Consider the following 12,976-nt stretch of genomic DNA (forward strand, 5'->3'; position numbering starts at 1 on the left):
GATTTTTAGACTTTGGAAAGGTTTCGTTGAAAATGCATCAAAAACTTTTTAGCTGGTTGGCTCTGGCTGTGGCCCTCTCTCAACTGTTTATGCCTGCGACTGGAGAATCCTATCAAGTGAGCAGGCACAATGTGAGTGAAGTAGTTGACTCGAACGAACTCGTTCTGCTGCTCTTCTACTCGAATAGATGCAAATACAGCGTGCAACTGATGCCCATCTATGAGTCGGCCGCAAGTCAGCTGCACTCTACACTTGGAGGCACGGGCAAGTTGGCTCTGGGCAAGGTCGATTGCGACCTGGAGCCTGAAATGGAGAGTAACTATGATATTGGCAAGTATCCGACCATAAAGATCGTGCGGAACAAATACGTCAACAAAAAGGAGTATCGAGGACAACGCTCCGTAGAGGCGATCGTGTCCTTTGCACTTGAGGAGCTGCTGGATCCTATACAGGAGTTTGTCTCCTTGAATGAGCTGAACGATCTAAATACCCGCAAGTATCTGGTGATTGGACACTACGAAAGCAACTCTCATGACGAGTATATGGCTTATCGCAGGGCAGCGAGCAATATGAAGGAGCACTGTCAGTTCCATGTGAAGTTCACTGGGGGTAATGGTCCGAATTCCTTGACATTCCAAGAGCACTTGAATCACACAGACTCGCTGAGCCTGTACACCGGCAACATGTCCAGCCAGGAAGAGCTGATGGAGTGGCTCACCATGAAGTGTATACCCATTGTGCGTGAGCTGACATTCAGCAATGCTGAGGAACTCACGGAAGAGGCCAAACTCTTTGTTATACTCTTCCATAACCCTCAAGATAAACAATCTGGAAAAGATTTCGAGAGAGTAGTACGTGCCGAACTGATGGATGAGCTCGACAATGTGATCTTTCTGACAGCCGATGGAATACTATTTAAAACTCCTCTCTTCCACATGAACAAAACAGAGGCCGACCTACCCGTCATAGCTATAGACTCGTTCGCGCATATGTTTCCCTTTCCCGAATTCGATGATCTTTACAAGCCTGGAAAATTGAAAGAGTTCATAGGCCAACTCTACACGGGTGATTTGCATTGGAGGTATCATTTCGTGGAATTGATGAACTCTGTTGAAGACAATGAAGATGATACGGAGGTTTCTTCACTGAAGCCGCCCTCTTCTAAATTCAGGGAGCTGAGACCCTCCAAGCATCGCTATACCTTCGCCAGGGATGAGCTCTGATATGAAGAAGGAGTAAGAAAAAAGTTTTAAGTAAATTGATATAAAACTATGAAAATCTAAACTAGAATTTAATGAAGAGTTGTAAAACCATTTGAAAAGCTTGTTATCAAATCACAGTTAAAGATCAATAATAATATTAAAGAAATCATATTATCTTATAATCTTTCAAAACTAATGACTAATGACTAATGACTAATGACTAATGACTAATGACTAATGACTAATGACTAATGACTAATGACTAATGACTAATGACTAATGACTAATGACTAATGACTAATGACTAATGACTAATGACTAATGACTAATGACTAATGACTAATGACTAATGACTAATGACTAATGACTAATGACTAATGACTAATGACTAATGACTAATGACTAATGACTAATGGACTAATGACTAATGACTAATGACTAATGACTAATGACTAATGACTAATGACTAATGACTAATGACTAATGACTAATGACTAATGACTAATGACTAATGACTAATGACTAATGACTAATGACTAATGACTAATGACTAATGACTAATGACTAATGACTAATGACTAATGACTAATGACTAATGACTAATGACTAATGACTAATGACTAATGACTAATGACTAATGACTAATGACTAATGACTAATGACTAATGACTAATGACTAATGACTAATGACTAATGACTAATGACTAATGACTAATGACTAATGACTAATGACTAATGACTAATGACTAATGACTAATGACTAATGACTAATGACTAATGACTAATGACTAATGACTAATGACTAATGACTAATGACTAATGACTAATGACTAATGACTAATGACTAATGACTAATGACTAATGACTAATGACCAATAATAAATACTAAAATAATTGTGTTCATGAAATGATCATGATCATCAGGCTTATAATAAAAATTTATATGATATCCCTTTTTCCAGTACAAATCTGAACCTAACGATTCCTTATAATTGTGAATATTTCGAATTTCTAATAACGTCTCCATAGAAGAGCTAGTTTGTGCGCATGCATTGAGTATGCAGACGACTGTAGAACGCTCGCACCTAGTTGGACATTCAGAGTCTGATTATGGATGCTGCGACAAATCGAACACCAGCCTATATGGGCATGCCTGGCCATTGAGAACCAACTAAAGAGCTGGCACGCGTCTGCAGAGCAGAATGTGTGCTGGTTCCTGGAACCAGATCAAAAGAACGCAAAGCATTTGAATATGCGAGACGAGCAGGAATGCTAATGAACTCATTAGTGAAACAAAGTGGGCAGCGAGTGCAGTGAGGATCTGGTACTGGAACTAGAACTGGTTCGAGTGCCCCTGGGGCATTGGTCGTATATGGAAGCGCCATAGAGCAAACACTTTTACTCATAAATTGTCATAATTAATAATAAAATTATGGACAGTTGGGAACTACCATAAGGAGCACTGCGCTGGATCGCGACGGAACCAACTTTGGAGCCCGGTTCTAATGAGCGTCAAGAGCGCGTGCCGCGGCACATGTGCCAAATGCGGCACCTCGCGTAGGCCACGAGCTACAATTACCAGAGTTTTCCATAGTCGGTGCTCGGTGGCTCGTTTTGGAGTGGCAGCTGCCCCACCAAATAGGTGTTGAGCCACCAGCACCACCATCACCATTAAAGCACCATCCCATCCCAGTGGCCATGCCCACCATAAATAACTGTCAATAAATGTCAACGTTTTTGGGGCGCATTAACATAGAAGCTAAGCCGATTCCGCTGACAGCTGCTGACGCATGCCCCAAGATGTGGCAGCATCTGCAGCTGTATCTGCAGCTGTATCTGTATCTGTACCTGTGTCTGTGTCTGTATCTCAGTCTCTATCTTAAGCTGTATCTGGCCATCCATCGCTGTCAGCGTCTGTCGTGGCGCAATTGATTTAATCGCCTTTTAATCGCCCACGCCTCACCTGCCCGGGCCGAGCTGCCCAATTACCTGGCCGACTCGTTAGTTACCTGCGGAAGTCACGTGCGGAAGCTTTGCTTTATTTTCGAGTACCTTCCCGACTTTCCCGGCCCTATAGCGGGTACTCACATGCAAGTTCTATATTAAAGCTAATTTGGCTTCCGTTTAACATTTACACACTTTGATTTTCCGTTGCAATTAACCCAAATTTTGATTTTTTACAATATTTTAAGGTTTATTATATGAAGTGCCGCCGAAATTATGATGATTCTCGGGTATTACTACTCAAACTAGGTTAAACTGTTGGAGTACATATACGAATTTGAGATCTTTTCTTATATATAGTCTAAGCTGAGAGGCTTTCTAATAGTCTACAGACTTAAATTAAGAGTACAGCTCTTATTAGACATACAAATTCTCGAAATACTTTAAGCAAAGAGAGAGCTTTATGCTTAGGAATAAGCGTCCTTTCCTTATACATTCAGTGTACTGCAGCTCAAGGCTTGATCAGTGACACGCAAAATGCGCCAATAGAAACACAAAACGAGCTCAATTTACAGTTAGCGACAAAAAAAGAGAGACGAAGACAAACACTAGGCAAACACAAAAACAAATACAAATACAAATGCAATCGCAATTGCAATTGCAGTTGTAATTGTAATGTGTGATATTTCAATTAAAAACTAACGGCACAAGTCATTAAATGACATATACAACATCTACACAACTCAGTCTCTGTGTGTGTGTGTGAGTGCTCAACATATTCAAAGTTGAGCGCAATCAAATGCGCTGATTCCAATTGCAAGTTCTGCGCGCACAAAAAGCCGTTTACGTCCGCCGTAAAAAACACAAACAAAACGTTTTTGTTTAATTAAATTAACAAAATACGCGACCGATAGCCAAACAAAAACTCGCATATTTTGCACGCCAGCAACAGCAACAGCAGCGACAACAGCAACAGCAACAGCAACAACACGTGTTTGCTGCTTCGTCAACTAACCTACTCAAAGAGCGAGAGAGCGCCCTTGCTGCGCGCTCTCTTAAAGTGAACGCGTTGCTGCTTGCACTGCTTGTCCACAGGCCTGACCTGCGCTCTCTCGCTTGCACAGCCCCAACTTGGTTGCCTGTTCAAGTCCATTTGTCTTGTGGCTCGCTCGCACCTGAGCGCTGGTCCGTGAGTGGCGTTGCCATCTCGCTCGCCGACTGGTTTCAACCCGTTTCAGCCAATCGGCAAAAAGCGACTCGCCATGTGCGCACCGCACACAAAAAAGGCGGAGCACAAGTGCAGTCCCTTGCTCCCTCGCACGCCCGCTGTGGCTCGTAGGTGCCCGGGCCCTATGACGCAGCGCGGCAATGGCGGAGGAGCAGCGCTGCCAGCCTGTCTGTCAACCGATTTGGCGTCCATGACCAACCATGACGACTTCAGCTCCAACTCCAACTCCGACTCCGACTCCGATTCCAGCGTCGACTACAAATGCTGCGGCTTTACATTTTGACATTTCGCACGCACAGCTGTTCCTGCTGCTCCCGTTTGCAGCCTTCTCGAGTCCTGCTGCGGTTTTGCAATATGTGAAATGCATTTTCGAAGATTTCCCACTGCGGTTTCCACTGCTAATTGCACGTTTTCTCCAGCAACTAAACTAAGCAAAGTAAAAACTTTTATTGCTGCCGGCTATTGCGTTTTTTGTTAAGTTTGTTAAACTGTTCGAAATCAATTTAATTGCTCTGTAAATTTCAAGATGCTAATTCGAATCGTCTCGATGATGGCTAAAGAATTTTGTTAAATCTAAAATGTGAGAGTTTACAAACTTTATGAATATTCAAAACAAACTAACTTGGTTTATTTATCTTTAATTTAAATTTCATAAATTATAAAAAGCTATAAATGGAATTTGGTCATAGTTTGGACTTATTTCTGATAATTATTTGAAGAAAACTTTTCGATACTTTTTAAAGTTATATGATTCAAGTTATTTTATACAATTGTGTTAAAATCGAAATTAAAAGAAGATATTTTTGTGATGAATAATTTCAATTCTATTTCATTTTATTTTACTCTTTTTTAAAACTACAGATTTTTGTGAATGGTATATATATTTTTTTCAATATATTTTGTTAGCTATAATCTAACAATCATGCATATTAATATTATTTATAAATTTTTATATATTTGTATATTTATAAATATTTTCGTTTAATAATATGATTCTTGTGTGATTTATATTAATTAGAGAGATCGATAGCAAGAAATAAAAGAAAATACAAAAAAGGAAATTTAAAAAAAAATAATACAATAACAATAAATTAATAAAATAAAATAATTTAATAAATAAATAAATCAAAAACAGTTTAAGCTAACTATTTTTAATATTCAGTATTTAAGAATTTGAAATATTTAATAATTTAAATCAAAAGTATGTAAAAGTTTTTTATTTTTAAAGTTTTAGTTACACATACAAAAAAATAAAAATAAATAAAAAAAAAAATGTAACAAAAAAATATATATGTTTGAATGAATATTATAAATAAAAATATGTACCTTACAAAAATCAAATAAATGATAAAACGTTGTATTTAAAAAAAATTGTACAGAACTTTTATTTCTCTCCGAAAAGTTGGAATCTCCAGTAAAATTTTAATATATTATTTGATTTTCAGTGTCAATAAAGTGAGATGACACAACACCGTTGTAGTGCCATTAAAAACCCATTTGAGAATATCAAAACAGAATCAAATAATATGTTGCTCTATGTGGAAAGTGGTTTAAATTGCATTGATGACAGTGCAAACAGTCGCAATGACAGACGCCGTAAGCTCGCCATTAATAGAGGCCAAACAAATGGAAATTCAGCACGAACTAATGTCGAGGCTTGCCAGAGAAATAATTGACAAAAAAAAAAAAACAGTTATACTAATCGCGCTGCTGATTACGCCGTTGATTGAATGAAATAATCAAATTAGCCGATAAGCGCCGGGCAGCGCTGCCTGCCCTCAGGTGAAAATGCACTTTGCAGTTTTATTATGATTATGGTTTTGCCGTCGCGAAACGTAGCGCTAAATAAAGCAATTTCCTAGTAATGCAAAAATGGCAAACATTACAGCATTGCGAGCGTTTCGCATTCCATTTGCAGCGGCCCCCATGTACCATAATATTCCCCAAAGGTGGCAACGTTGCAGTTGCTGTTGCATTGATTAACTAACCTGCCATTGCATAATGCCATGCAGCTCGACTCTTTATTTTCATTTCATTTAGGTTTTTAATTTTATGCAGGCGCTTTTCCCCTACGGAATTGTTGCAGTTGTCAGCCGAGCCCAAAAATCCTCTTCAACAGCAGCAACAACAGCACCAACAACAGCGATGACGCGCAAAGCAGCCATAGCCAAAGAGCGAAGAGAGCAGCTGCCTGTAAAAACTGCCAATGCTGCCAGACGCTGCACGAAAAGGAAACAAAAAATGCCAATCCAAAGGCGAGCAGCCGGAGAGACAATACAAAAACGAAAACGAAAAAAAAAAATTGCTTCGTCAAGTGCTCCAATAAAAATTCCGCCGCCTTTGGCGCGCGCTGCACTGCTCGCTCCTCAGCATTGGCTGCGCTGCTGCTGTCGCCTGCTGTCTCGCTCAGTCACCTTTTTTCGCTTAAGAGAGCGTCCTCTGCGCTTTTTGCGCCGCTCGCTCTTGAGCTTTCGTTTGAGTGTTTTTATGTGCACTTGAAATGAATACGTGCGATTATTGGCCGCGTGTGAGAAAAAAAAAAAATTGAGCGGAGCTGAAAAAAAGCGCATTTATACGGTTATGTATTTGATTTTCGTTTTTGCTAACGGCTCTTGCAGACAAAAAGAGAAAAAAGATTTTAATTTGAATATTACATGTATTAAAAACTCATTATTGTTGCCCGATCCGCAAAAGTTGGTCAATGGGCTAATGTGCGTCCAAAGCGGCGGATGCTTTTCTGCCTCTTTTTTTTTTTGTCTGTGTATTTTTTACTACTATACTACGCCCACTGTTGGCAGCGAGTAACCCTGAAATGGAGAGGCTTCACTGTGGCGTGCAACACCTCTGCGATCCACGTTTTTACTGGCGATAAAGTTAGGATGGAAAGTTATTTATATTCATTTAGTTTAGCTCTATGATCTATTTGTATAGAGCTGAGCATTTGGGCTCTTAAATTTATTGCAATTATTTTTGTATCCTAGAATTTGATTGACTTCTCTCAATAAATCTAATGATAATAAATTTCGGCTTCCTGACAATTGATTTACAATGGAGTAAAAGTTGGGATATATAATGATAAATAATAAATCTTTGGTATCATAAAAATATTTTTTCTTTTAGTGTAGTAAATAAAGTAAAGACATCATATGATTTATTACCATGTAGCTTAGATTTTCTCAAGAACAATTAATAGTAATAGCCGATCGTTGTTATATAACATAATATTCTTCGTTATATAAAATAATCATTTTTATATATCATTAAATCATATTTTGGGACTTTTATTTTTATAAATGTATGTATTATGCCTATAAATGAGAATTTTGTTTTTAAATATTCGATTACTTATCGAAAAAGGAAATACCAACAATCGTATTTACACTGAATACTAAATGTACAATATATTTTGTCATATCACCTCCAATCACATACCTTAGCAATAAATAAACAATATGAATTAATGGTTCTGTAGGAATTCTTTCTGGATATGCATAACAGAATTATCTTTTTTTAGTAATCTTAAGTGAAAGAAACAAACAAGATCACGTCGTCTATTTCTCCCAGAGGCGACTCGTTAAATAGATTTCTCTAGGCTACGCCACAGCCTAATTCCGGTCAGCTCGCAGGCCATGCAGCATCCCATGACGAAGAGGACGATGGCGCGACCGATCTGTATTCCATATACTACATTACTCTGGGGGGGCAACTCTTCGAACTGGAGCGGGGTTCGAAGGCCAGGCATATTGCGTCCAAATTGAGTTCGGTTTCCTTGGCTCGATGCAGGTGGATTGCCAGGAGGAGCAGGAGGTGCATCCGACATGTTAAGCTTGTTTGGTACTAATAGAATTTCTGTTACGGATTGTCAAAAACAAATTCCTACAAAACAATTTGAAAATTTTCAAAATTCACAACAATAACAATGAGTTAAAGACACGCCTACTTAAGCCGTTAATTATTGCGGCGACTAGAGCTGGAACTTTCCATTTTACTAGCAGGATGACGCGCACGCCCACGCCCACGCCCACGTCCAATATGCAACACGCGCTCAAAGAGCAAAAATCAAATCAAAGCAGCTCAAGAGCGCAGCAAAGCAAAAACCACAAACAACTTTTTTACCGTACAGAGAGCGCATCCGAGAGAGCGCAAGTTGGAGAGACAGACCGAGTGCGAGAGAGAGAAGGAGAGTTGTGTTTGCTTTGCTTGCGCGCGCCAAAAAGAAGCAAAAAGCTGCGCATGCGTCTCTGTGCCCCCCCGCCCCGTCCCGATTCCACACACAAAAAGCTGCTACGTCAGAGCGAGAGCGCGCAGCAGCCTCACCAAGAGCGCACGTCTCTATCCATGTGTGTGTGTGTGCTGCTGTCGACGTCGTCGTCGTCGCAGTGGCTGCGATTTGGCGGCGAAGGCATTTGAATGTTTTTTTCGCTGGCTCAGCCAGCATTCGAGTTCGGAATTCTTGCGAGCTGGCAGCATAGTTTTTTGCGGGCCACAGACTATCGAGTAGCCACTGTAGCAGCCAGTGGCCAGCAGCCCAGCCCTGTGGACACTAGCAGCAGCAGCAGCAGCAGCAACAGCAGTAGCAATCGCAGCAGCATCGCAGTGGACAGTGGACAATTTCCAGGCAGGCTCGAGTGGCAAGCGAGTGCGTTTTTTGTGTGCGAGCGCGCGTTACGTCAAGAATTTTGTTGCAGTCGCCAACTGCAACGCATTTTCGTCATACCGCAGCAGCAGTTGCAGCTGGCCCTTTGCTCTGCATTCACAATTAACAAGCGCGTTAAAAAAGTGCAACAACAACAACAACAAACAAGTGCAACATATTGCTAAACAACAACAAGCAAAACAAAATTAAAAAATAAAGAAAAAAGCCAAACCAAAAAAGTGCTCTTTGTGAATGAAAATTGTGAATGAATACTGCGACGCCGTTTCAATAACACTCGGAATAATAAAAGTGCTACTCCTCGCTGTGGCTAATTGTCCAGCATCTTGTTTAAAAGTGAAAGTCTCAAGTAAATACAAAATAAAGATTAAGTAAATCTCAATGAATGCAGCAGTTGAGAGGATTAGACGACTTGGAGTTACAAAAGTTGGCCAAAGTCTAGACATTAGGAATAGAGTAAGAAGAGAGCGTCAAGAATAAAATTCAGTAACTGTTGTCTAGATTGCGTAGCTAACAATAGCTTAGACAATATTTCGATTCCTCAGTCGACAGTGTAGACAAAATTTCGAGTCTTCACAGGAATGCTTAGACTGTCTTTAGAGAAAGATATCCCTAATTAATCATTTGCTTCTTTAAAAATTCTTAGGAGATAGTAAAAAATATATACGTATAGAAATACATATAAAAATAGAAACGTTTCTATATAATATTTCTAACAAATTAAATTACTACATATTGTCTTTTCACTATCTACTATATATTGTGCTACGCTGATCTTGATTCGGTTAAACTCAATTCAGACAGAAGAAAACTTTAAGAACGTAATATTGGTCACATTTTGGATCCACTCACCTTTTCATTCATTTGCACAACTTTTTAGTATTTTCAAGATCCAATTTAAATAGAATATTAAATTATTTCCATAGTTTTGTTGATGATATATTTCGATATTGGATAATTGTATATTTAAAAACGCTCTAGAGAATCAGTTCAGTCAAAGTAGAATCATAGTATTATCTCGTTTGAACATAACTAAACTCTTAGAAATAGCTATACAACCGAATTCCCCCATTATTTATTTAACAAAAGATCCCATGATAATTTACATAATTTGCAGCCGAATCTGTGAGAAGATAAAATATATATGTTCCAAACGCTACTTTGATGTCTTAAACTAAGCATATTTAACATCACGTTAAACAACCAAAATCTTATACAGATTAAAGTTTAATAAAAGCAACTAAAGGAAAACTAAATCTACGTAAAATCCAAACGATGAGAAACAAAGAAAAAAGTTATTAAATGCAATGCCCAAAGCAAACAGTGTTTAAATAGTGAAAAGAGAAAATTAAATAAGAAATTGCATAGAAATTGTGATTTCTGAATCGAAAAATAGTGCTGCAAGTGCGAAAGATAGTGTTGAATAACGCCGCAGTCGATCGGCTAAATGATTATGCATGGTACCTGGTACAAAGGACCACAGCTGGCGCATCATCCACACACCGACTACCATCAGTTCCGATCGTATCCATCGTTCGTAGTGACGCCGTATCACGAGGGTCATGCGGCCACGCCCTGCCCACCAACGCCCTCAACGCCCTGCCACAGCAGCAGCAGCAGCAGCAGCAACCATGGACTCGGACTTGGTCTTGGACTTGGACTTGGTGTTGGAGTTGGACTTGGCCAGAGTGCAGCAGCCGAGCCGGCGCCAATAATTGTCGAGGGCACCTTTGCTGCGGCCGCCGCTGCCGCCGCAGCTGCAGCTGCCGCGCATCCCGTTGCAACAGCTGCAACAGCCGCCAGAGCTGCGCCCAGTCCGGCGATCAAGATCGAGCAGGTGTTCGGGGAGCAGACATCGGGGCACTCAACGCTGGTCGAGGACTACGCCCTGAGCCTCGACTGTCCCGTGGAGCATCAGTTTCGGGTGAGTTGCCACATGCCGCCGCAAGGGGCGTGCCCCAAATCAATTTCCATCAAATCATCCAATAACACTTAAAAGCCACAAAAAATGGGAGAGTCGCCAAAGGGCAGCGGCAAAAAACCGACAGCGAGTAAAAAACATGACAACAAACACGCCCCCAAAAACACGCACACATTCACACACACCCGCGCACTCTTAGAGCGAGAGCGAGCCGGCAAGCAATCGGGCGAGCGTGCGAATGAGACAGCAGCTGCTCGCTCTTAGCTTTGCTTGAAGAGCGTCGCACATGCATTGAGCGGGTTTTTTGCTCTCTTGAGCGTAAAGGCTTAAAGCTTGCGCTGGCTTTTTATGGGCGCAGGACATTTTTTGTGCGGCGCTGGTTCGCGCACAGGATATGCCATAATTAGGCAGCGAAAGTGTTGCACCCAAAAGCTTTCAGCAAAAAGCTCTGCAATTGAATTAACCAGCGCTCGAGCTGTTCGCAAAAGATAACGGTGCTGGCAACAGCAACAGGTGGCAGCTCACAAATATCCTTTATGGCACAGCGGCAAGCAACCTGTGGAGCCTTTGACGTTGACTGATGCAAGTCAGAGAGGGGCAGGTCAAGATTAACGGGAAAAGAGAGAGAGAGAGAGAGAGAGAGAGAGAGAGAGAGGGACAGTTTATCATGAAAGGAAATGAGTTTTAGTGTGACAGAGGAATATTTAAGGAAAGGAGGAGCTTATAATTATTTATTTAAATTTAAGTTTTAATTAATTTGAATTTTTAGTTAATTTAATTATTAACATAAAGGTTTACTTTTGTTGTGTTTTCATTCTTCAAGCAAGATTACAGCACCATCTAGCTCTTTTCTATTTTAACATATACAAAGAGCCATATACATATACCATGAACTATAATTACCTGCAGGGCGAAGGGAAGAGAAGGAAACAAAATATAATACTTATGGATGGGATAAGAGTTTTAATTGAATACATATTTTCCTATTTTTTTACGATTGAGGGATATTTGAGTAAACATAGATCATATTATTTATATTACATTTTATTTATATTTAAAAAAATAATTAGCTGGTTAATTATTTTTAGCATTTTGCGAATCATTTTGAGGGATGTTTAATTAAAGTAATATTTTAAATCATTATGGAAGTATATTATGTAGTAAGAAAATATATTCATAAATAAAATATGAAAACTAAAATATTAGTATATTATTTAATTATTGAAGTAAATGTCAATATTCGAAAACAATCTCATTGTAATTAAAAATGAAGATTAAAATGAAATTTAATTAATTAATGATAAATAAAAAATTAAATCGATCTGCAGCAATTAAAGAGGTTCGATTCGCGAAAATATGGATATTTAACATCTCTGATATCAATTCATAATTTCAAGCCTCCTCAACAATTTCGTCAATCTTAATATTTGTTTATTTATTAAATATAATAAATTAAAAACTACGCACTTTGCCCTGGGGTTTCTGATAATTTTATCATTTCTATATTGTTTATTTCTTCCTCATACTTTTTACTTTTTCTTCTGACTGCTCTACCTATTACTCTTCCGTTATTATAATATATTTTTTAAATATTTCTAATTTGACTCCCATTTATATATCCTTCTATTCCTATTACTACTCCTCTTTCGTCGCCTACTCGAATACTCCTCTTCCTAGTTGTATTTTTGTTCATTGCTAATCTTGCTTTCCCCTCTTCCTCTCTCTGTCTCTTTCTCTTTCTTCATATAATGATCTATAAGCTATCTCAGCACATCATTGATAAAGCTCATGGAGAGACAAATGTTATTTGCAGCATTTATTGCTTTGTTCACGCATAACGCTCGTCCCTTTATTTCAATTATCCTGCAACGATGCTGCGCTGCTCAAAGGCCACCTTCAGCTTTCGCTGCAGCAGCACATCCTTTGCCGTTAACAGCGAATGCACAAGCACGGCCATATAGATTGCAAGTGTATGTGTGTGTGCGTGTATGGCAAATATTCGCGCTGGCAACGAAATCCTGGCACAT

At 39.3% G+C, this 12,976-nt stretch overlaps 2 protein-coding genes across 3 annotated transcripts in view; both read left to right on the forward strand.

Moving 5' to 3' along the window:
- Positions 1–209: 209 nt before the first annotated feature.
- On the forward strand, positions 210–1,223 carry LOC108657773 (endoplasmic reticulum resident protein 44). Its single transcript, XM_089257580.1, has one exon. It carries the CDS (start codon positions 210–212, stop codon positions 1,221–1,223), a length of 1,014 nt encoding a protein of 337 aa, XP_089113706.1.
- Positions 1,224–10,151: 8,928 nt separating this feature from the next.
- Positions 10,152–12,976, forward strand: part of rn (rotund) — a 47,127-nt gene continuing 44,302 nt past the window's right edge. For both annotated transcript variants that reach the window (XM_018112369.3, XM_089256372.1), the window contains exon 1: positions 10,152–10,952. In XM_018112369.3, coding sequence (XP_017967858.2) covers positions 10,476–10,952 — 477 coding nt within the window. In that variant the 5' untranslated portion in view covers positions 10,152–10,475. The remainder of the gene's footprint in view (positions 10,953–12,976) is intronic.

This window comes from Drosophila navojoa, chromosome 2 (genome assembly GCF_054131105.1).
Source record: "Drosophila navojoa isolate 15081-1374.11 chromosome 2, UAZ_NAV_1.0, whole genome shotgun sequence".
Classification (NCBI taxonomy): Eukaryota; Metazoa; Arthropoda; class Insecta; order Diptera; family Drosophilidae; genus Drosophila; species Drosophila navojoa.